Source organism: Anomalospiza imberbis, chromosome 1 (assembly GCF_031753505.1).
Source record: "Anomalospiza imberbis isolate Cuckoo-Finch-1a 21T00152 chromosome 1, ASM3175350v1, whole genome shotgun sequence".
NCBI classification, from domain to species: domain Eukaryota; kingdom Metazoa; phylum Chordata; class Aves; order Passeriformes; family Viduidae; genus Anomalospiza; species Anomalospiza imberbis.
The window spans coordinates 61,464,126-61,490,002 of record NC_089681.1 but is presented as its reverse complement, the minus strand read 5'-3'; the positions used below and the strand labels follow the sequence as shown (position 1 = coordinate 61,490,002).

The 25,877-nt window shown below is 37.7% G+C and overlaps 1 protein-coding gene across 9 annotated transcripts in view; it reads right to left on the bottom strand.

The window, feature by feature from the left end:
- The window catches only part of LOC137476415 (dynein axonemal heavy chain 5-like), a 149,226-nt gene that overhangs the window by 51,635 nt on the left and 71,714 nt on the right, over positions 1-25,877 (bottom strand). For all 9 annotated transcript variants that reach the window (XM_068194727.1, XM_068194721.1, XM_068194694.1 and 6 more), the window contains exons 49-61: positions 23,992-24,081; positions 23,671-23,907; positions 23,016-23,183; positions 18,925-19,131; positions 17,356-17,685; positions 15,738-15,944; positions 15,417-15,659; positions 14,624-14,778; positions 12,257-12,921; positions 10,800-11,080; positions 10,216-10,431; positions 7,461-7,628; positions 93-311 (exon numbers count right to left, since the gene is read on the bottom strand). In XM_068194727.1, the coding sequence (XP_068050828.1) occupies positions 93-311; positions 7,461-7,628; positions 10,216-10,431; positions 10,800-11,080; positions 12,257-12,921; positions 14,624-14,778; positions 15,417-15,659; positions 15,738-15,944; positions 17,356-17,685; positions 18,925-19,131; positions 23,016-23,183; positions 23,671-23,907; positions 23,992-24,081 (3,186 nt within the window). The remainder of the gene's footprint in view (positions 1-92; positions 312-7,460; positions 7,629-10,215; positions 10,432-10,799; positions 11,081-12,256; positions 12,922-14,623; positions 14,779-15,416; positions 15,660-15,737; positions 15,945-17,355; positions 17,686-18,924; positions 19,132-23,015; positions 23,184-23,670; positions 23,908-23,991; positions 24,082-25,877) is intronic.

Here is a 25,877-nt window from a genome sequence, read left to right as displayed (position 1 = left end):
CAGTTTGCTGAGCACTGCTACGATCATTACAGAGCATTCTCAAAACTGCACACCTACTTTGTGCTGGAAACGTGCACATGTGTGCTAAATACCTTTTCTCCCCCTAATCCTTCAATCAGAGCTGAAGCATTGTTCATCTTCCTTCTGCATGCCTCAGCATCATCGAGCAAGGCCTGCTTCTCTCTCACAGCAGCATCATACATGGCTTGTACGTCATCCAGTTCTGTTTGCTTCTCGTCCAGCTGATTTTGTGCACTATTCAGTTCCATTTGGGCAGCTGCAAGTCTTCCTTCCTGCAAAGCTAAATTTGCCTACAGATATTTAAAAGTAAAGAGTAGTTAATACCTATTTTTGTGGTAGAAGCAAATGACATTCTGTACTGTGCTGCACTGTGTGGCACATACTGTACTGTGTTGGGTACTTTTAAAAATAATACAAGTTTTAAGATGACAGAAGATTTTTTTCTTTTTGCTTCTGGAACAGAAACATAGCATGAAAGTTATTCAAGGTAATCTTAAGATGTTTTAATAATAATTTTCAGAATGGTCTATTTATCACACAATGACCAATGATTTTAAATCACAATACACTTGAAATAGCTGTATACTAGATATATGCGGCAACATATGCTATGGGTTGCCCTATATACATGCCTCTTGTAATATATTCTCAGTGCAAAAGAAATTTAATATTGTCTTCATTAATTATAAAATAATAAAAATTATAACACAAACTACTCTTCTGCTCTATTTTTCCATCAATTATTTCTACCACAAAAATATAACAAATGTATTTTTTGCTCCTCTGGAAAGTAAAACTCTAGAGACTTTTTTCACATCTCTCTATAAATTTGCATGATGACTTACCAGTAATTTAAATGTGGCCTCTTAACTTTTACATTCCTAAGAGGGTTGAAAAAATATTCTGTGAATTCAAAAAGTATTTCCATATACATTTGCAAAGGATTAGAGCCTGACAAATTTCTTATGAAATTCACACTTAAAGATAAAGGTTGCTTCAATTTACTCTGAATATTTAAAAAAGCTTGTTTAAATATCACATAGTTTATTTCTGTTTTTTTCTTCTATAAGAGTTATGAAGATGGAAACCAAGAATCTCTAAAACCTGTTTTATTACAAATATGAAACTTGACACTTGCATTACATCACACCAGAAGAGTAGCAGTAGAAGGCATCTCTCTTAAGGGATAACTCCTAGTTAACAGTATAAGCATGGGTTTGGGTCTGGTCTATCTCAAAAGAGTGGTTTGGGAGCAGGGAATTAGAGAAGCATATATGAACTGATCAATGAAGTATGTTACTAATATCTGTGTACATATATGTTGCATACATGTGTATTGGATGCAGGCAAATCACATGTATCTCTGCCCATCTATATTAGCAATTTAGGTATATGCCGACAGTATATGCTAGAGAATAGCACTGTAAAATGTCATCTACTGTAGCCACCTGCTATGTTGACAGATCCTAGAGATAAAAACATATTTTGGAATCCAGATGAACCAGTAAAATGGCTGGTCATAAAATTTCCATCATGCAAGAATGCTGAAATATTTTTACCTCTCTGTTTATCAAAAAACACATTAAAAAGCATCACCTAGAAATAAACGCTGTTCAATCAGTGAGTCTTGATTAAACCCAGCTAAGCAGATTTCAGATCAACTGCTGTTATGTTTTAGTGAATCTTGTACCATTGGGCAAAGTTCCAACAGCAGAGGAGTTTTTAGGTGGTGACATAGTGTTGCTGTGCCCTGCACTAGGGGAAAGGGTGAGATACGAGAGAGAGAGAGATAGTGCAGGGTTCCTTCTGCATCTGAATAAGAAAGGTCTGACAACAATTCACTTAATAAGACAACCATCTAAAAAAGATTTATAAGAAGAATACAAACAGTGAGTAAACTTCAGCAGTGAGTAAACATCTCTTCAAATGCTGGATACCCCACACTCATGCAGCATCAGAGAGAGCCAGGATAGTTTTGCCCATGGTATCCTGTGCAGAGCAGATCCTGTCCATGAAGAGAAAACTTTCTCTTTTGGCCATTCAAACTATCTTAAACTCCTCTTATTATTCTGCCTTATTAAAGCAGATGCCTTATCTAGCCATCTGTTGTCAGGCCTTTCTTACTGAGATCCAAAAGGAGTCCTGCACCAGCCCTCTTCTACCTCTTCCTATCACCTTCCCTGCTGCAGAGCATCCTTATATCTTTAAATTCTCTGAGGGCTAAAAATGGGAGTCAGACAATATTATGACATATTGTTTCAGTCTCAGCTGAGAAATACTGAGGTTACATAGGAAACAAGATCCTTGGAAGGTTATGAAGAACAGCCTTGGCAGAACAGCTGGAACAACAGAGAACTCACACCTGGCTGTGTGGATTCATATAACACCTTGACATTTATCACAGCAGGATGTGAACTTCAAAGGAAAAGGATGGGCATGTGAATTCCCAATACATATGAGCAATGATGTCTCGTAAATATGAAAAAGCAGGTCCCTGTGCAGCAATAAACTACCCAGAAAAGTGCAAAAGATTGATGAAACAAACTTCCCCATTCTTAAAAACTCTCAAAAGGCTATAAGCTTTGAAGATGTAGCGTCATCGAAAAAATATTTCAGATGTGTACAGAAAGAAGTATATTGTATTCTAACATGAAAAAAATCCGAAAACTTATTTACACAAGACTTTACAGATTTTGTGCAAAATTACCTATAAGAAGAAACTATTTTAAAGACAATTGAACCAGAGTTCTCAGCCATTTTCAGGGTCATCATAACAAAATATAAGACATTATAATATTAGTTTGATTTATAGGCTACTTGATCATATGTGATGAACAATGGTTGGTTGCATGAGACTGACAGCTAACATATCAGGATGACCAACCTGTGTGATTCCCAAAAGCAGAAAGAGTACTTGTTTCAGATGACCCTTTGAAATCATCACTATTTGCTTTCTCCCTGTTGTTTTTTCTATTTCCAAACTCAAGTTTTCAAAATTTCATGGGTACAAACACAGCTTTTGTATTGACATCAGTGTCAGGTTGGCTGGCAGCCTCCTGTATAGAGCTCTGCCATGAGAGCAGGAGGCGAGTTCTGCTGCCAAAGAGAATCTTCTGCACAAGAAGACTATTACAGCTGCAATCAGCTCCATACAAATATTTCCAGCCAATATTAGGCAGGAAGGAAACATGTTTCCCAACCACTAAGAACAACTGTAGCCTTTCTAATTTTAGTGGCACTGCTCTGTGAACAAGCTTCACACCCTTCATTTCATCCCTCTGAATCATGCAGCAAAGCGAGGATACACAATTTATCCAGTTGGATGCAGTGTGAAAGCCTGAATAAATGGATTTTATGCAGATGAATAATGAGGATTTAAGACAAGAGGTCCACACTCTGATCTGTGCTCCAGGAGAAGTGGTGCTACACTGGAACATGCCTGGGCTTGTGTGAGAACAGCAGCTTCAGCCTTTCCTTGCCTTTGGCATTGTGGGGAACCAGACAGACAATCCTCTCAGCACCTGCTCCAGCCAGTGCTGCTGCCTGCCCTCTGCATCAGGCTGCAATGGGGTAGGTACAGCTCCTGTGCCAACAAGGGCCATAGCCTAAAGAGTTTAGCAGCTGTTTTGCCTTCTTCCAAGCTGCCCTCAGAGAAGGCTTCATAGCAGGTAGTGAGATGATCCTGCCCCTCTTAACATTTTTGCATTCCACACAAAACCAGAAGAAATAAACATAATTACAGTCACAGCTGTACTCCGAAATGAAACATGCCCAGGAACTTTCTCTGTCACTGAGGTTGACCAGCATAAAAAAACTCACATTAAGCTCTCTCACCCTCTAAAATGCTATGACTACATGTTGGCAGCCTTGTGGGGATGGCTCTTGGACCAGGCGAGAACCTGAAAGTTGCCCAGAGACTACTGAAAAATACTCCTTGGCAAAGACCAAATCACACTAGGGATCATTCTAAAAATTTGCCAGTGTAAATGATCATTTTCCAGTGCCTAGAAAAATTCACTAGTACTATTTAATTTATTAGTATTGACATAGGCACTAAGTTTCTCGCTGATTCATTGCAAACTCAGTTTTGCAAAGTACCAAGTATATCTGACCGTGATCCAAGGAAGCAGTTAAATAAAAATTACTCCTCCAATGAGAAAGAAGCCTCACACCATTTAATGCTATTCCTGATCTTGAATGGAATGCCCAGATCAACCCCAAATCACTCTGAAGAGCAACTGCTGCTCAGTAAATTGAGGAAATGTTACTAGGAGAATCCCATTAGGGAAAAAAAAAACAACCAAAACGATAGAGTTCACTACAAGTAAGGATGATTTGGAGCTTTCCTAGCACTTCTTTTATTAAGGAATTTCAGCTCTCAAAGTCCACTGTTCTTACAGTCCATTGAGCACTCACTGCTGCTGGACTAGGCCAGAAGGCTTCTTTGACTCTGTCACTCTCTTCCTGTCTTTCTGGGGATGTGCTAAGTGCTAAGATGAGCTAAGTGCTCATCTTTGCCTTTTGTTTCAGTCCTGTTCTGGGAACATGGCATCTGACTGAAGACTCTTAATGGATATGCTGTCTCAAAACTGCTCCTGTCCCAGATTACTGCAGATTTTTCCTATAGACACTTCATTGGTTTTGGATCAACTTTCTCAGAGACTCAATATCAGGATACACTTGTATCCACCATTACTTAGGGAAAGACTGTAAAATAGGCAAAGACATACACAGGTTTTGCAGCCATTCCAAAAACAGTGTTTTTGCTCACAAATACAATTTTTAAAAAATGGATATATACCTGCACATACATATATACCTATATACACATGTAAACAGATCCATGCAAGAGTGACATTAATAAAACCTTGGCCTCACTTTCTTTGCTATCAGTGACCATTTTTTGGGATTAAAATAACCTTTGAAAGGCACAGAAACCATATTTTTTATCTGCTTTTCACTGTCTGTACTAGCTAGGGAAAGACTTTCCATATTTTCTGTTCAGTTACATGTCCTGACCTCACTCTGGTTTTTTAGGTGATCTAATCCTCCCCTTCAGCCCCCAAAATATATACTTTCCTTCCACAGTTACTGTGGGCCTTGAATGCAGACTTGCATGCTTGTTTTCCTGCCCAGTGGGCATCACCTTGTCAAGGACACCCTAATTTAAATGGACAACTATCAAATTTCAACACTCCTTGACTAATACCTCTTCTTCAGGTGCAAGATTTCCTTTCATTGCTTGCTATGGTTTTTAGTTCAGCATGGAGACAAATGAAAGTAGAAAAGGCAATAAAGTCTCATACTTAAAACTGAGTGTGACAGGGAGAATCCTCAATATCAAACAGAATTTATAAACTGTAAACAAACTTCCCTTGATCACTATTACAGCCTAAGGAGAACTTAATTAGTCACTGCAGACATTCCTATGGGAAATTATACTCCTATACGCATTATTTTAATTGGACGCAAACAGTATCACAGCAAAAGTCAGGGCTTCTCCACTCTGCTCTTATATTCTTCAAATAATGGATAAGGAGCAGACGGTGCTTCCAAATTCTCAGGTTACTGCAGCAGGCTGGTTTACTAGGTATCAATCTGGGGATGAACAGCTCCTCCTCGTGCTGAAGGTTTACAGGAAAGTCTAACTAATGATCCTTGGGCTGCAGGTCACTTATCTAAAGAATGCCAGTATCCATTCCTAGAAATTAGGTAATTTTGCACAAATATAAATATATAAGTATAAAATATAAGTTTTTGCACACTACAATATATCATATATCATTATATAGATATATATATAGTTTTTGCACACTAAATATATAAGTTAATAATGTATAAGTTTTTGCACACTACAATATATATTTATATAAATAAATAATTTTGCACACTAAAATATAAGTCATTAGTAATTAGTTTTCACAGGTTGTCATAGTTAAGATAAATGAGGCAATGAGTCTCATTTAAGATGCAATTTAAAAATATATTGAATCTATTTTGCAGGTGTTGAAGGGGATTTATATCCTAGAACAGCAGTTAGGATAATGCAGCCTGATTCATTCATTCAGTAAACCTGCTTTTAGCACTGGATGGATTAGCCTGGGCTAGTTCTTTATGCAGTTTAATTGTACATTTATTTTCAATTATTTTCTTAGCATCACTACACTGCTTCCTGCAATATCTCCTGCATACTTTAAACACTTTCTCCCTCCCTCTGTCATCTTCAGTTTTTAAAATATTTGTGACTGTTGTAATACCTGACAATAGGCACCACTTTGCCAAGATATATATGTTTCATTTTTTATGAGCTGCAGTGTGACAAGAATGCAAGTACTTTGAACACAAAGCTAAATTTATATGTAATCCTAAATCATATATATTCAAATAAAATCTACAAGAGCACATTTTCAGCTTTCAGGATTGAATTTGCATATAAAGCCACTATTTCCCCCAGGTCTTGCTCTCTTTTATAGCTCTCAATAGTAACATTTCAAATTCTGCTTTCATTAGTGAACATCCCATTACTTGAAAAGAAAATAGCTAGTTATATATCAAAAAATACAGCATTCTCTTGAGTTACTTGAATTAAAAAAATATGCTTTTAACATATTTGAATCAGATCTGTCTAGGTATACTAAAGACTATGCTGAGAGTTTTGACTGTACCATTGATACAGTGGTTTATTCAATAAGAAACCAAACACGAGTGCAGTGGAAGCATAACAGATTGGATGTATTTCTTCAGAAAAGAGCCATAAAACTCACTGTAGGAGCAATGACTATAAATCGTTATATAAATATGCAAAGACCCTTATTTTCAATGTGCTCACAAATGGAACATTTCCAAGACAATAAAGCTATCTACAGGAATTCACACAACAGCGGCTGATCCCTTTCTACTTCAGTTCAATGTTTCAACAGAATTCTATATCTCACAACTTCTTTCTCTATTACGCATGTACACTTGCACATAGTAATTTGAAACTCCAAGATTTTTTTAGGGAGATGAATTCCAGCTAAATTCTTTAAAGAATGTGTCTGTGCCAAGACTGATCTCTCTGCTCCTCTCTCAGATTCTATAATAACCACAATAAGTAGGTTCCTTCCCAGGCCAGTAGGTCTGAGGAGTTTTCTTGAAGCCACAGTGCCTGGCATGCACTCTGAGGGCAGAGAAGGTATCATTATCTCCCATGCACAGCTAGACAGGCTCTATAAAGAACCAACTGAATGCTTACTCTGTTCACATAAGTTACAGCTGTACCACAGGGTAGCTGTGTGCAAGGGGAAAAAGTCGCCAGGACATATTAAATCTCTGTGTGCTTGACTTAACAACTGTGTGTGAAGAAACAAGGATCTCTTTTTTTGTCAAAATAACATGACATTTTTTTCCACTTGACTATATTAATCTCTCAAAAATATAAAATTATCTATATGAAATACCTTAAGAGGAAGAACTTCTTTATTAATACTGTAGAAGTAAGCCATTGCTTGTGTCCATGAGCAAAGACCTGCTACATTTCCACACACTTTTTTAGCAGTCTCAAGATTATAATCCTCCATATCCAAATAAGGCTCTAAAAGCTCCACAGTTTCTTCTGTAATTGAGTCCTAGAGAATGGAAAGGAAAAAATAATTTTTTAAAAATGGGTTTTTGAATAAGGTCTGCTTCACAGAAACATTTTTCTTTTTAAAACCATGGGGTATCACTTCTTACAGAATAAACCAATAAAGCAATGCTGTCGCCTTTCACTCTTATAAAGGACAGATTAGTAGTTTTTGTGTACCCTTGAAAATAACTCCTACTTCCATTGCAACAGATTGACTTGAGTTGGTATTTAATATCCCTTTAAGTTTTAAAGATACTTTAAAATATTTGGTATTTTAATATCCCACTTAAGTTTTAAAGATACTCCTAGTGCTCGTAGCTCCATGACAATTTAAGCTGTTCTAAGTTATTGATGCTACAACACTGCACCTTCTTCCCTTCCTCCTCAACCAGATGTCTTTGCCCCATCTTTAATACCCTCACCAACACTCAGTGATTTAATTTGGAAACTGTTATGACAGAAATATAAGTTAGAAAACTAGTGATTAATTTTCTTCTAGTCTAGTTCCATAAACAATCTCACCATGGCATCAGACAGGCACTGGTGTGAACACAGCTAAAGGAACCAAACAGGTAGGTTTCAGAAGGAAAAGGGTGACACTGCAAGGCACTGTCTTCATTTCTAACCTTTTTCTTTAACTGTGAAAGAAATTTCTTTCAGCTGTTATTCTAATCCCAGGTTTTTCCCCCCTTTCACAATCTGCTGAGAATATGAAAAGCCAGATCTTTGATGATGGTGGTTAATCTATAATTATGTGTCAGAAGAAAATGGAATTCATCTCCTTGAGCAAGGTAGAAAGTAGAAGAGCTTATACAGTCTAAAAATGACTGCTTAACAATAGATATGTTAAGAATCGTCCCCTTTTTTGGCAATGTATTAATGCCTTTCTTTTAATGCATCTAAAAATCATCCACCATTCATACTGTCAAGCATTTTACCCTTTTCTTGTTTTTCTGCACAGCAGAAAGGACTTCCTTGTACTTATCTGTTCCTTTAGCTACTCTAATAAAAAAGACATTCACTATATTGCTCCCAAGATCAGCCATGGTGATGTTTTCACTATGATTGTTTGCTAAAATGTAAAATAGTTCTGGACAAAAATTTTGACTTTTTTATTCTCCTACTAAAAATAATGAGCTAACAAACTGGCAAAGGTGAAGCAAAGATCAATCAGCACTGGCCTAAATCTCTGTTCAAAAGCTTGGAAAATGTCATGCTTTTTCTTTTAAGTAATTAATTTTGAACTCAATGAACTTCTTCATCCACAATTTTCATTGCCTAGAAAATATTAGGAAATAACAAAAATCTCACAAACAAGTAAGCTGTGTGGTCCACTAAGACACAAGGAGCTTTCATGTCATATATGCTCAAAATGAGAAATAGGCAGCATTGAAGGACATCATCAGGGGTTGAAGTAGTCCACTATTCTACCCCATGTTCACCAGTATCCCTTCCTGCAAGAATTGAGGCCCAAAGAACTTGTTATGACTCCTCTGAGTTAAATGTTCTGCCAACTACCTGCACTATTAATAAGTGCCAAAACTCTGGAAGTCTCATTAGATAGAAACTTGAGTAAGGAGGGCATAATTAGTCCTTGCTGTCTTAAAACTAATTTCCTCTTTCTGTTTAGTGGAGATAGCACTTGGAAAAGTGACCAGACTGACAGCCCCAGGAAAAAAATGTCTATAGAGGCAGTGCAAGTTTCCACAATATGGCTTTCTGGGAGAAATGGCTCCTGGGGATAGTGAGAATGATCTTCACAACAAAAACACTCCAGCAGTTTAGAAAAGGCATCAGCAAAATGCACAGCTAAGTAGATTAAAACATTAGCGTACAAATGAAAGTATGTTCTTCAACATTGCAGAAAATCCAGGTTTTGCTGAAATTTGCTTGGTCTCCTGGACTATAAAGTTGGGCTATGATTGTGCCATTTCATATTCTACCCTAGGTCTTTTTCTGATCCAGCTACCTGTGACATCTTTCTTCTCTTCCCTATAAAGAATTTTCCTTTGTCTCACAGTTCAGTGAACCTTGCTGCAAAAGTTTCTGTCCTGACAGAAATAAAAACCTGTTCACTTTTATTTTCTTACAGTTGATAATAAGATTATTCCTCATTTCACTATTTTTCTCATGAAAGAACCCTAAAAGTTCCATAATCATATCATTACCTTTCCTGCTCATTTTTTTTCTTATTTCCTTCTAGCTCCCTAGCAAATTGCAGACAGAATTGTCGAATGCCTTACACGTAAACAGGCCTGGTAGCACTGGAGAAGGTGAGCCATTAAAAAGCCAAGAGTGGGCCCTTTCAAGGCAAATTCCTACTCAGAAGCAGGAGCTGACTGAATAAAATAACACTAAGCTTCTCAAGATTTGGTCTAGTGCTTGGGATACTTCTGTCTGCTAGAAGTCACTGCATGACCCAGGAGAAAAATTACTGAGATAATGAACCATGAAAATGAAAAAGAATAGAAGAAAGTATCTACAACTATAGATAGACAAAACTGTTTCAAACTTCCTTTGATGGTAGAAGACACATGTGAACTCTGAAGATGGTTATTGAAGCAGTAGTGCCCCTATTAATTACTTACCTTCTGAAAAGTAAGCAACATACTAAGAAATCCTGAATTATTCATTAGCTTCTGAGCCTCAGTCCATGATGGCTTCACACCTGGGTGTTCATGATCTAGTGTCACTGAGTCTATTTTCTTCTGGAATAAAAGCAGTACGCAGTCCATGATCCGCATTATCAGGTGAGGAGGTTTACCCAGTTTGCGAACAGTTGCAATGTCAGAAGGCTTTATTGTCTGAAAAATTATAGAAGAAAATAATCCATTTATTTAAGCAGTCACTTGATTGCAAAGAATTATGTTCTTTTGGGAGGACTGTACATGTAATGCAGTTGCTGCAGGTTTGCAGGTCACTCAGAAGCACAACTGCAGAAAGTTCCTAAAGATAGTCCCACTCTATGACTGCTTTATTACCTGACAGTAGAGTACTGCTCATCTTACCTCTTCCCCTCTTCAGTTTTCAGGGCTTTTTCTACAAGGATTTCCAGGTCAGTGTCACTCTTTTGATCCTTTTCCCCCCACACAACAAGTTAGAAACACAAGCCATATTATTACACATAATAATCATTAACTACATGCATGCTCAGAATATATATGCTTCTGACCTGCAGGGCTGCCTTGGCTTCTTCTAGTGCAGGTCTGGCAGCTTCAAGCTTCTCTTCTGCTGCTGCTTTATCAATGGCAATGTCATCCACAATAGCCTGAGCCTTGTCTTTTACTGTTTGCACCTGCATTTTAACTTTTTCTGCAGCATGGGCTTTCATAGTTACTTCCAATAAAACTTCATCAGCTTTTTTTGAAGCTATAGCCAAATCTTTCTCCTTCATAACCAACTCTTTGGAAAGCTGATTTACAGAAACCTCAGCTTCCATCAGTTTTGCAAGACCTGTGGTGGACAAATTCCATTTTAGCAACAGGAAGACCTATGAGAAAGTAACCTTAGTGAAGCAATGTGGATATTTAAAATAAATATCTCAGATTCATATTTAGGAACACCAGTGAGTAATCTCATTGATTGAACACTAAATTCAGCAGGGGAATTTTTTTTAATGCACAAAAGCATTCAGAATCTGTCACTTGATCACTTATTTATATTCTTATACATGAGAAGAAAACTAAACATTAAACACATGCTCAAAAACATTAGCATGGCAAATGACACTCTTAAGAACTGTGTGTGAAATCTCTGAAATCTGTGAGAACATGAAAAGTACTAGGCTGTACTCTGTACAAAACAAAGAGGAGGAACCTGGCAATGAAAATGAAGACACAAGGAGAGTAGGCTGAGCTTCTAAATTCAGCATTACATGAAGATCCAGATGAGATGAGGGTAAAAAAACCTACAGATTCTTGAGCAATACAATGCTCCAATAATTTGAACAAATTATGAGAAAATCTCTTAAGTATAAACATCCTCATATATAAATGCATGTCTCCAAATGTAAATGCATCATATATATCTTTCTAGCTCAAAAAACCCCACCTTTGTTCTTCCAGCCAGCCCGCCAGCCACCCTTTACCTTTGGACTTATGTGTACATAGGGCAGGTCTGCAATTTAAGTTCACATTCACTTCCAAATAGCATTTAGTTTAGGAGACCCTTTAATGCTTTACCATGTAAGACCTCGTGCAGAGCAATGTTTTTAAAATTATACCTTTGGCATATACCTCTTTCTTTAAAGTATTCTTCAGAGGGACTGAATATGAGCACTTAATTACCTTTTCTCAGATTTACTCATGGCATGCTTACATGTGAAAAGTAGGATCTCATTAGTTCCTTGGCATACATACATGCCAAAGCAGGAGTTTCAAGTATTTTAACTGCTAACTAACACTATTTCCAAAACTCCTCTTGAATCTGCACATTCATAAAGTTCATGGAAACAAAACATCTGCATGTTTTGTAATCACATACAATGCAGCTGAAAATATATGAGTCTGCTTCCAAATGAACGTGAGCTCGCAATCTAAATCCACGTTTTTACATCAGATTCTTCTCACCCTTAAAAAAAAAAAAAAAAAAAAAAAGAAAGAAAGAAAAATCAAGAAGGTTTTACAGTACCTGTTCTCATGCGTTCAGACAAACTTCCAAGACTGGCAATCTTCTCTTTGTAAATAGTTTTGTAGCCTCCAATGAAGGACAGGTAAGATTTTGGTGTGACAAAAGTTCGTCTCCTATATCGTTCAAAGTATTCAACACATTTTTCAGCCACAATATCTTGAATTGTTCCCATGGTGTTAACAACATTCTGTTTCACTTCATCTGTACACTCAATATGGTAAGAAGCTAAAAAATGCTGTGCAACTGCTACAAGAGCATCTTTAGGCCAATGCTGGAACCAGTCTATGGTACAGCCTGAAATCAAACCTGGAAATTTGAGTGCACGAGTTCTGAATTTTTCCCCAATAGGAGAAAAACAAAGAACCACATGCAGATTATTCCGAACTCGAGCAAGAAAGAAATTATAAAGATTTTCACCAGTGGGACTAAGCCTTGGGTACTCCTTCTTCATTGCTGGAATCAGGTCTTGTGTGATTTCACCTATTTCATCCCGTGCAAAAAGATTTGAGACTTCACCTGAAGCCAAAACATTGTTTATGTACTCAAGAAAAGACTCATCTCTGACTTCATTGTCCGTGAATATAAAGACAACACCCTCTCCTTTTTGACCAGCACTGCAGTACAACATTTTCAGATCATCCAAAAGGTTGTTGGTGGCATATGTTCTGGAATAGAAAAGGGTTAAGGAAAGAGAGAACAAGACTTACAGATCACCTTAGGAGATACGTATCATCTGGACCAGCTTCCTTAAGGCAAGAAAAAAAAAAATTCTAGACAAGAAATCTAGATAAGAAATACCATAGCTCCTGGTTACATTTTTTAGGTTTCTTTTTCAAAAAGATTTTCCCAAAGTGAATGATCAGTAATATAAATGATGTGAAATGAGGTGAAGTCAACAAAATAATGTGCTGGGAAAAAGTATGGTGAGAGCAATACTATATCTAAGGCATTTATGATGCTGTTTTATATCCCCATGGTTTGCAGATGTAAATTCTTTATTAGAAATATGTTAATACAGCTGGATTAAGTTGTCAAGTAGATTATGATACCTGTAACCATTACGTAAATACAGCTGGATTATCTTCTGAAGATATTGAGAGCAGGTTAAAGGAAATTATTAAGAGACAAAAGAGAATTAAACTGAGGGATTTATTGTGTTATATGGTTTAACTAAAATCAAGCCCCAGAAATTATGTTTGAACATTATCACTTGGGTTGATCAGCTCTTCTGCAAATCGAGACCATGACTGGTTCTGTCGTTATGTGTCTTACAGGTGGTGCACACAGTAAGTAAGATTCAGATAAATCAACACAATCTCAACTACACATTTCAGATTGTGCAATATAAAATGATATAAAGTATGGTTAATAAAATGGCAGATTTTGTCCCGCCAACTAAAGCTGAAATTACTAACCTCTTTTATTTGTAATCAGTCTCTTATTTCCAAGAATCTCTTCAAATCAGAAGTAATTTATGCAATACAAACATAACCCATTCTTCACATATTAGATATACCACACAGGAAGTGTCCCAATTCTCTTTCAGCTCCATCTTATTTATGCTCTATAAATAACCCTGAAGCAAGCACTGCAGAGCTTGGAAAACAATCCAGCTCTTCAGTTTGTATGTGTCGGCTACAGTTATTACAGTGATTTGTGTTATTCTGATAGGAACATAAGAATTTCTCTACTGAGTCAGAATAGCAGTGTATCTGGTTTAATATCCTAACACCAGTTATGGAAAATGATACTTAGAGACAAAACATGACCCAGCATCCACTCTTCACTGCTAATTTCATTCTTCCTCCCTCCATATTCATTGCCACTATTAATATTTGTTTTACTAATCTTGGAAATCTAGGGATTCTGTTCTATCACTTTGGGTTTTTTCTTTCTCTCCTTTTTTGTTCTCAGTGTTCCTTTCTTCTGCTTCTGGGACACAGGAAGAGATTGTGATATGTCTTTCTTTATCTTTCCTTTCATCAGAAGTCTCATAACATTATTCATAGACCTGATATGTCTCTCTAAATATTCCTCAGCATTTTAAATAGTTTGCAAAGGAGAATATATTCTGCTGGTCTTTATTGCTTAGCCCTGTAAACCCTATGTCAAAAGAGACAAAGACGAAAGACAGTAGCTACTCCCTTTCACTTCAAATTTCTATAACTTACAGAATTCCAGCACTACAAAATATTAAGACATTAACAGAAATTGTCATAATGCAGTTTGGCTATATAAGACCAAAAATGTAGTTTACAATGAGGGATAAAATGTTTGAGAGATTTGCATTTTTTTAAGCTGATTGTAAGGAGTTCATTTCTATGGCAAATTAAGGAGCATATGTCCAAGTACACTGCATTGTGTTACCTTGTTAAAGTAATCTGAAAGCTCTCATATCCAGCAATGTATGATGCTAGTTTGGTCAGACTCTGCTTTCCAGATCCACCCACACCCACCAACAATGCATTTCCTTGTGGAGTACGAATAATCCGTGATATTTTAATCAAATGGATGATTGCATCCTGTGTATTGAGAGAAAAGGGGATGAAGAGATGCAAAAATGATGCATTGCATAATCAACTGGAAGCATGTCTCCAAGCAACTGCTTCCCAACAGCTAGATGGCTTCTCAGGAACCTATGCCAAAGACTCAGTTCTGTACTCCTCAAAATCAACAGATTTCCCCCTGACTTCAGTGGCCAGCAGGGCTAGCCCAAGAGAAATGTTCTTGTATCAAACTTGTACTGTGTCATATGCACAGTTTGTCATCAGCAGAGCTGAGGGCATGCCCCTTAGGGAACAGAAGGAAAAGCAGAAAGGACTCCTCCAGCCTTTTAGCTGACCTATTTACAAGCTCTCTAAATAGGCTGACAAAAGTAAAATACAAGTGCACTATAGGCATTTCTTTTTAAACTGCTGTAGTTATTCTATCAAGCCACCCAAACTAAAGTTGAAGAAAACATTGTGCATCAAGACCTTTGACAAGGAGGTGACTTTCAGGAAAGCAAGATGACATTCACAGTCATTTACATGCGCTGTATAAACAACCTAGTTGTTCTGAGCCATCCCCAAAATAATGAGAGAAACATACAAGACCTATGTATCACTAAGAGCAAAAGACCAGGCACTTTCTGTATTAATACAATTACAAGCATTAGTACCTTGAAAAATACTAAATCCATCTTTGATCCTCTGACAGTTTCATTGTACTGTTGCATGAACATCTGTAATCTTTCAGCCAAGTAATCCAAAGATGGGATAGGCTCATAAATTTTAGGAGCCTTCAACTCCGCATCATCAGGCTCATCTCCAGCAGTCTCCGGGACATCACGCAAGAAATCCACAAAGTATAATTCCATGCATTTATCTCCAAACATCTCTTGACCATGTTCCTCAGAAACAATCTACAACAATATTGCTTTAGTAATGAAATATGTCACTGGCCTCTTTCTGTGGCAAATACTAAAATACTATTTGCTTACCTTCCTCATCATATCTTCAAACCAGTCTTTATCACTTTGGCTGATGAACCTGTCTGCAATAACACGTCTGCACTCATGTTGGAATAAGGCTACCAAAACACTGATGCTCTGGCAGACATCAGAAGTAACTGTAAGTATTCCTTGCCAAATACGACTGAGGTCTCGTAAATTGAAGATGTAATGAAATTTCGCTGGAGTTGGCAACATCTACAAAATAATGTCATGAATTATATTCAAATAACTGCTAAATGAAAATATTTTCTACTTATTAGTAAATGAAAGTGAATGTGGATATTTTCACAAACTGGTCTTGCGTTAAAGCAGAAATACATGCTTGGTGTTTAAGAGGTGACCATAAAACGAAGAAACAACAGTAGCAACGACCAGCTCTTTAATTTCACATTGATTTCATCTGAGTTTCTTTCATTGTTTCGAGTCCCAGGAACATGCATTGAAGAGTAGCCAAGACAGGTAAGTTAATGATGGCACTGAAGATCACAGTAAAAATGTCAATATTGCCTATTCTGTGGTGTTGCTCCTGCCCTTTCTTCCAGATCATGTCCTTTCCAAGAACAACTGAGGAAAGGTTCATGAGGGGAAGGGAAAGGAAGGGAAGGGAAGGGAAGGGAAGGGAAGGGAAGGGAAGGGAAGGGAAGGGAAGGGAAGGGAAGGGAAGGGAAGGGAAGGGAAGGGAAGGGAAGGGAAGGGAAGGGAAGGGAAGGGAAGGGAAAAATTACTGTTTGAGAAAACAGTCTTTGGGAAAATATTTGCAACCTAGCAAAAGCTACATTTGCTCTAGGAAAAAGAAGTTAATTAATAGTAATAAGCACCAGTTCTGTTGAATATATTGGTCAATAGTGACGAGTCAATAGTTTCACTAGAAGTTCCTCTATTTCTCTGTGTATAAACCAAGTATACGTCTACAGTGAGTTGTTTGTGAAATTCTGACCAACCTTTTCTGGACAGGAATTTAACAAATCCCTATCTTTCCACCACTCTCCTTCACTTTTCTCAGAAGAAGAACAAATTTGACACACTTTTCTATGCTGTAGTTTTGTTCTTTTCAAATTTCATTCTATACCTAATTTTTTTTGTCTCTTTCAAAGCAAAATTTGCCCAGAAATTGCAGTCAAATGTTTTTAACAGTCTGTTTGAAATTGAAAAAAGTTAATATTTATAAATTACTAAATATCAGATTTTATTTGTTTCTAACTGATTCCCTCTCTGCCAAATTTGACTTCTTTCCTAATATTTAGATCTTCAAGGTTTCTCACAATCCAAAACAGATTTTACGGAAGATTCCTATCTAATTTTTGATTTCTGGTTCCTTGTGGTCTCAACATTTTCTCAGCTGGAAGATCTCTCAATCTTCGTATCAGATATACTTACTATATTATATGTATATAATGTGATGGTTATATCAGCTAGAGAAAACACTGCATGTCATTAGGATTTTCATCAGTAACTTGGTGCTGAGAGCATCCAGTTCAGAACAGAGGCCTCAGCCACCAGTTACAGCCACAGTTCACAGCTTCACAATATGAACTACGAACACACAGGACAGTACAAAAGGTACAGTACAAAAGATGTTTCAAGGGCCTAATAGATGTAATTTTACCTTTGCTTTTGTCATTTGCCAAATCTTTCGACTTGTAGATACTAATGCTGAAGCCAGTTTACATACTTCTGTGGGGAAATGTCGTTGTTCACAGAAATAGCCTTCAGCTATTGTTTGAAATATCTTATCAATAGAGGAAGCAGAAGGCAGTGTGCAGTTGAAGATGGTGAACTGGCGTTTCAGGCGCTGTGGGACATCGTTCCGACCTCCCCCAGGGTGAATCATAGCAGCTACAAACTGGATGTCAACCACATTTGTGAATTCCCCTGGCTTCTCTAAACTGTAGAAACCTTTCTGTTCCATCAGCTGTCTTACAATCTCATTGGTGATCTAAATATAGCCAGAAACAAAAAAAAAAAAGGAATGGAGGAGTTGAGTGTTTCAGGGTTGTCATCATGTGATGTGGCAAACAAGCACTCAGATGCAGTGCACTGGCTGCATGTAAGCTCCATGTGCTAAGTAGTTGTGGACATGCAGTCAGACATTCAACTGAATTTGGATAATTTCAATTTAAGAAGACAGAACTTTAAATTTTCAATCCAGACTATATCTTCAGATTGACACAGGTGCTTAGACAGTGACAAAGAACAGTTAATTTAGCACAATATGTAGTCACATGTCCACTTGCACAGAGACATTGAGTACAGAGCTGTACTGGAAGCAGGGAAATTGCTTTTCCTCAGTAGATTTTTTTTTTTAATTTAAGTCATATTTTCAGAGTATAGGTCTATAAGTATTCTTTCATCAATACCTCAAGACAGCTTGCTAGTCTTTAATGTCAACTGTGATCATAGAATTGTTTAAGTTGGAAAGGACTTATTTATTATTGAGTCCAACCATTAAACTGGTACTGCCAAATCCACCACTAAGCCATGCCCCCAGGTGCCACATCTACATCTCTCTTAAATACCTCCACCACCTCCTCCAGTGGTGGTGACTCCACCACTTCTCTGGGCAATCTGTTCAAGGGCTCAACAACCATTTTGATGAAGAAATTTTCCACTAATGTCCTATCTAAATCTCACCCGGTACAATGTGAAGCCATTTCCCCTTGTCCTGTCAACACTGACCTCACTACAATCTCCTTTCAGGTAGTGCAGAGACCTATAAGATCTCATCTGAGCTTTCTTTACTCGAGCCCAAACAACCCCAGTTTCTTCATAAGTCTTGTTCTTTAGCCTCACCACCAGCTTAGATTTCACATAATAGCAACTGCAATTTAAAGTCAAGAGCAGATCAAAGAAAAATCTCTGAGTGTTTCTTGGATTTGCATGCTTCCTTTCCCAGACTGGTTCTCAGGACTGCTACTTTGGAAATCCTACTAGCTTTGTATGCAACCAAAACAAAATGCTTAAGTACTACAGTGATTGCACCAAGTGGATTGACGCTGTCTTTGATCTTTTGGGACTGACAGCTTATTAGTCATGTCAAAAACCAGCTTGGGGAAATTGTTTTTAGTACACATATTTGTTCTAATCCATATTATGATACCTTTTTTCTAACCTATCCCATCTTTTCAGCAACAATGGTAAGACCACCAACTCCAAAATATTAATATTTTCTTTTTACCTGATCACCCCATTCATTAATCAGAGGCATGTTGATGTCATCAATAAAGACAGTCATTTTCTTCCCTGCTGGAGGACCATGTGTAGTGCCCATTCTTTTGCCTACATAACTTTCTATGCTCCTTTGGAACATATGTGGCAGAGTTGCAGAGGAAAAGTTTAGGCATTTGGTCACGTGAACATCAGGATCGTACTTGCTTGTGTAATTCTGCAAGATAAACCACTTTTAAAAGCACATCAGTGACTCCAGGTGAATGAAGACAAAAGGAGACATAGATGCTCAGCAGCCCTGCAAAAAATTCAGTCCTGCTATTAACTTCAAAGTCTAGAAACACAGTTTAAGATAAATACACCATCTGCAACTTGAAATACAAACTAATTGTCAGTTACTGTTTTGCATAAAATTTTTAAGTATTAAAATTTATAAACTCCTAATAGACTTCATTAAGTATTGCAACAAGTAGATGTATGCCAACTTAAGATGCAAATAAAGTTTGCCTTAGCAATTGTCAGGGTTTTTCTAAATTTAAGCTGTTAGTGATGATCTATTACAGCAGACTGCAAGGAACAAGAGAAAAACCAAATCCATTTTCCTGTGTACACTACAAAACCAAAACTCTTAAAACAAAAGCAGTGTAAAGGAATGGCAATATAAAATTAAACCCAGCTACATCACATTTACTGATAGCTATCTTCTCTTAATGAAGAAAGTAATCCTTGAATTTTATGAATATGTCCAATTCCCACAGCTGGTGAGGATGCCCCAAAGCAAGTTCCACTTTTCATGTTTAGTGAGGTTTTATAATAAAAATATGTAACCCTAGAGTCACACCAAGGGATAAAGGGATATATATATATATATATATATATATATATATATATAGAGAGAGAGAGAGAGAGAGAGAGAGAGAGAGAGAGAGAGATTGAGCAGTCCTGGAGCTTAGAAGTAGCACTAAAAATTCCATAATTTCCAACATAATTTCTATTTAAAGATTTGATTCTTCTGCAAGTAAATTCTTATCTGTATAAGAGGGTTGACTAGAAATGTTCCCATTTTGGTACGTCAGAAAAATAAATCTATATCCTTACTGATGAAGTGCTCTAAGAACTCCAGTGAGACATACACTCTGTGTGACAACAGAAAGGAAGATACAGCTAGATACCCTCAAAACATTTTGATGAATGTTGTTAATTTTGTTGATACAGTGATAGCAGTTTAAGAAAAGGTGCCCTCCAGAAAGAGTTTTTTTTTCAGACCTCACATAAATGACAAACCACACGTGCAATGTAGATGCAACAGTCCTGTCTTTGGTGTGTACTCTTCACAGCTGAGAGGTTGGTGCAGGTCAGTGCTCAGACCTCTCCTCAGGACTCCAACACTTGGTACAAAGCTCATGTGCCAGGTGCGGGTGCCCAGGTGCTGGCAGCAGGGCTGTGGGGCACCCCCTGGCAAGAGGAGGACAAGGCTTTCCCATGCCAGCCACCTCCAGCAGACCCACTGGAGACACTCAGCCTGTGTCAAGAAGGGCGAAATGCTGCCTGGCAGTTGACTGAGAAGTGCAAAAACTGTGAGAAAGTCAGCCCTGCAGGCAACAAAGTGAGAGCAGAAAGAGGAGCAGGAGGTGCCCCAGCACAGATTCCTCTGCAGCCTGTGATGCAGACCATGGTGAAGCAGGTTGTCCCCCTGCATTCCATCAAGGTTCACAGTGGAACAGAGATCAACCTACATCCCATGGAGGACCTCACACTGGAGCAGATGGATTCCCAAAGGAGGCTATGTCCCCATGGGAAGCCCATGCTGGAGTTCCTGGCAGGACCTGCAGACCCATAGAAAGAGAAGCCCACACCAGAGCAGGCTTGCTGATAGGACCTGTGACATCATGAAGGACCCATGGCGGAACAGTTCATGAAGAACTGCAGCCCTGGTAGGAACTGTATCCCACATAGGAGGAGGGAGCAACATGAGGATGGGAGAGGCAGAGTGGACCTGTTATTGACTGACCACAGCCCCCATTTCTCATCCCCCTGCACTGCTGGCCAGGGAGGAGGTAGAGGAGTCAGGGATGAAGGACTAAAGGTGAGTCTTAGAAGAAGAGAGAAGAGGGTGTTTTCAGTATTTGTTTTTCACCATCCAATCCTATTTTTAATTATATATAAATTTCAAAAGTGTTCACCAAGTCAAATGTTTTTCCCATGTCAGTATTTGGTGAGTTGAGGAGCTCCCTGTCTTTACCTCAACCCCTGTCCTGTTGAGGAAGGGGAGGCAATCAGCAGCTGGGTAATGGTCTTGCAGCTGGCCAAGGCCAACAAACTGCAACTACAAATTCTCAACCATTAAAAAAAAAAAATTGTGTTTTATCATTATGGCATTTCAGAATGTTTGCATGGCAACAGTAATATTGCACAGTACAGAAATGAGAACTATCTTTGAAAAATAAGAGGGTATTGAATAGGATTATTTTTGTTAGTTAAAATATCAGAGAATTTTCAACTGTCCTTTGCCAGTTTAATATTATTTTTTAAAATTTTCTGCAATTCATGAATTAATAGTACAGAGAATAAAGGTCTTAAATTAACATTCCATTTTAAGTTCTTTGTTTTGATTTATACTAATGCTTTACTCAACACCAAAGATTATTCAGATTAATTCAGATTACTACCTGAAGTGTTCTATATTAAGACTCTTTTTACTTTTTCATTCAATCAACTGTTTATATCTGGAACTTTCCACAAGGTGTAGTAAAACAAAATTCTACAGAAGATGAAAGCAGAAGGGGAACAGTTGTGAAGGTAATTATCATTCACTCCTAACCTTACATGAGATCAAATATCTGCTACTCTGCTTGATAGCATAGACTCAGTGTAAGCAACTCCCAAGAATCAATTCCCATTATTTTTAGGGACAGGAATGGCAGCTGAAGGCTGGAGGTTGCCAGTATCTGGATAAAATCCAGTATGCAGAATATCAAGACCACCACCCAGACCCCACCTCTTCACTCCGCTAAAATAGTTCTCAGCTGGTGCCAGGAACAGAAGCTAACATTACACCGGCATGCCTGTTGGCATCGACAGCTATGCTGAAAAAATAGCATTAATGGCTGCTGGCACGGGTACAACTCGCTCTCCGTCAGGGCTCAGAGAGCACATGGCCGGGGTACACAAAATGGCTCCAGATTTTAAGAAAGCCAAAGGTCGATTTAGGCCAGTGGTTTTCAGCTATTTTCCATTTCACGACCTCTGCAAATCCTCCAGTGGAGGTACAGATGCCTGTATAACCAATTCAGCTGTCCCAACAGTAGATCAGCTTTATTTAGCTACCTCTCATTGAACAAAGAATCCACACATTCCCCTGAAAAACACAGAAACCCTACTGAAAAACATTGTGCTTCCATTTTTTTAAATAAGGGGTGCCAGGTTTGGTATGACTTCGGGGTTTGTTCAGCCTTTTGATTATTGACTTTTCTGTATTAAATTACTACATTTTTTGTATCATATGATTAATCTGCACCATTTTATAATACAGAAACCATGTATGTGTTAATAGCAATCCTATTATTTCCTTCTAGAGAAAGAACATGTCCTTTTCAGTGAAGAAATTAATAGAGCAGATAATAAACAGTAAATTTACCCTCTGAAAACCACTCTAACTAAAGAAGGAAGTTCTTTTTATCTCTTCTGTTTGGCTTTTGAAGAAAGGCTGTCCAACAAGGGTGTACAAAAGATCAGTTCATACATGGCACCACCGACAAAGCACAGGAAAATAAAAAATCCTCCAAGAATCAACATTTTCTTAGCAAAATCTTCTGTTAGACTACTTAAAAGAAAAGAAAGCATAGGAAAGAGGGTTTATCATCTGACCTTGTGACCACGGTTAGCAAAGTTTAAAAGAAACCTTTATACTAAAGTGTAGAGACTTGGGGTTTTTTGCTTGTAGTTCATGTGAGTACTGGCAAAATGCCTCAGTAGGAATGCCAGTATGTACCCTGAAGAAAAATCAAACTATCCTTAACTTCAGCTTGACATTTGTGCCAATATCAACTATTGCAATGTTATCATACTAACATATTACATATGTTTTTCTGTTCCACTTACCTTAATCATAACAGTTTTTGCTGTTCCTTGTTCCCCAATTAGCAAAACAGCTTTTCCTTGCCTCATGATGGTGTGCATTAGAAAGTCTGTTCGGACACTGTCTATGTTTGGAACTAGAATGGAAGTATATTCTGGTACTGAATCTTTAGGATAAATATATTCAGAGACCTGCATAAGAAAGACATGCAAAGCTTGAGAATTCCTACCTGTCCACACAATCACTTTGCATCAGAACACAAAATCAAATGTACTTTATAAAATTTACATCAGCAAAACTTTTCTTCCTGAAAGCCAAGCATCCTTTCGTAATCAATCAGTATCTTGTCATGCTTTTCTAAAAGGGTGTAGACTAACAGGATATTTTCATTCCTCCAGTGCCTGATAAAAGCTTTTCCTTGCTGGAATTTAGAAAGAGTAGGGTGATAGACAGTATACGGAGTTAGGATCACTTCCACTTCACTTCCAAAGCTATTTCAAATGCACGTTTCTGTTCTTTGCCGAAGATATTTATGGGGAAAAGAAAAATATCATTCAAAAAAAGAAGCTCTTGAGAATTTCGTAGGGTTAATCTTCCTAAATAAATTATGTAAGGTTGGAGATAAAATGTCTCTTACCAAATGCATCTTGTGTACCCACTGTGTTGCAGCATACGAACCTTCTTTGACCAGTGCTCCCACTGTCCACAGGCATTGATAACAAATTCAAACATTGTTTCTGCTCCATTCACAGCTGGAAGCTCTTTCACTGCAGAGTGCTTCCGTAGGAACAGCTCCATTTTCAGCTTGTCATCTGCCTCCAGGAGGGCTCCAGCTGACCACATCACAGCAAAAACAAACAAGCGAGCAATATGTTCCTCACTGAGCTGCTTCTCATCTTGGCGAGAGAGTAAACCCTGCAAAGTGGATGCAATATAGAACTACTGCCCTCCTAGAACGAATCACAGAATAAAAGAGAGAAAAACAGATGCCATATCTACCTGCAGGAGGTCAATAGCTTGCTTGATGTACATACATTCTAAAATTGACATTTTTGGTGTCACAGCAGAGAAAACAAAATCCATCACATCCTGGGAAGAAAAAAACATTATTTAAAGATTCTCTTTACCAGTTTCAATGGCATGATTTATTCTTAGATGAGATCAATTCCTTATTTTCAAATATACTCTAAATTTTATATCCAAACAACAACTTTCCCCATTTCTGGGCTTGTAAATATTCAGACTTTGACCATGATTTTTTTTCTAACAATAGCATACTAGAAAAATAACTTTGATGTACTAGAGCCAGCAGAGCTACTCATATGAGCTCCACAGAGTAATTTCCTGAAAAGCAATTTGAAGAATGCTGTTCAGTTACTTCAGGGATCTGCCTGCCATTTGTGCTCTCCACTAGAGATTGTAATCTACCACTGATATTTTTGTAGTAGGAAGATAAAAGCACTGATGATACATATATATATATAAGGCACAAGCTTGACACTATAAATTTCTATCTGTCTGATCTGTTCTGACTGCACCATACTGTACCAGTCCCTCTTGAAACCAATACTCTCATTTTCCTGTAGAATCCTGGCAAGATCCAAAAAGAATTTTTGAATTTATTTTAATGGAAGTTGGACTTTCCTCAGGTTTCTTCATAGTGTTGGCTACCAAGTCTGTCTTTGCCAAGTGTTTTGCAACATCTTGAGCAAAGTTTCAAATTGATGTAAAGTCCTCCCTGAGATTTGCAGAGTAAAATTTTAAAATATCAATTGCCATCCAATAGTACAGAGTGATGTAAATTATAACCTACTTCCACCTTCATTCAACAGTCTGTAATATAATACTCTCCCTGTGAGTTCTATTTGCCCTCTTAATCTTTGGAAATCAACACCGCCCATTCATTCTGGGAAGTGAAGGTATAACAGGGATACTATGGGAGATAGTAATTTTGGAGGAATTCCATTTATAGATGCTATGTCCTGTCAGGGAGAAAGCTAAGACAAAGAAAACATTCAGTTGCCCAAAGACATAAACAATTTACTTAGATACTTTTAAAAAAATCACTGAGATGTTTACCCACATGCTCACCAGCTTTGCTTCATTTCTCAGTTTAATTTTTGCACTGAAGTTCTCCAAGTGCCCTATGCTGATATTTATTGTCACAGAGAATAAATCAATATTTTTACTCATACTCCCAAGTTCCATCCCACTAGAATACCAGGTAACACACATACACAACAAAAATATATATTGTGATCAAGAACTCATTTAGGCACCTTAAGCTATAGTAGAGCTTATAGATAAGTGGTCTAAGAAGACAATCTGAGTGTGAGCATACACAGAATTATGGAATAGGTAGGGTTGTAAGGAACCTTAGAGGTCATCTACTTCCTTCACCGCACTATGGGCAGAGATGCTCCCCACTCTATCAGGTTGCTTCTTTTGTTATTTCTTGCTGACTAGCACAAGTGCCTCCACCTCTGTGTGCTGCCTTTTTGTGGCTTTCCCTCAAAAATGCGTGGTCCGTCCCCAGTGGCACATAGGATGCTCAGTTGAGTAACTGAGGGTGTTATGGGTGCCACAGGGGAGTGCCCACAAGCACTGTGCGATATTCAAATCTAAGGCTTTTAGAATTTGGAGCTAAATCTCACTGAGATTCAGCTTCTTCATCTGTAAAATAGACCAGATGTCTCATAGGGCACTGTAAATGGTTTAATAATTGATTTGAAACACACAGAATAAAGATATTTCATGCGTCAAAGTACTCTGTACTATCAAGAGCCCAATTTTCACCAGAACTAGTTTTATGGTACTTATGATTCCAATGAGATTTCTGTAGTTTATGAAGGGTTTTTTTAATGTTTTCTTTTTCTTTGAGTTTA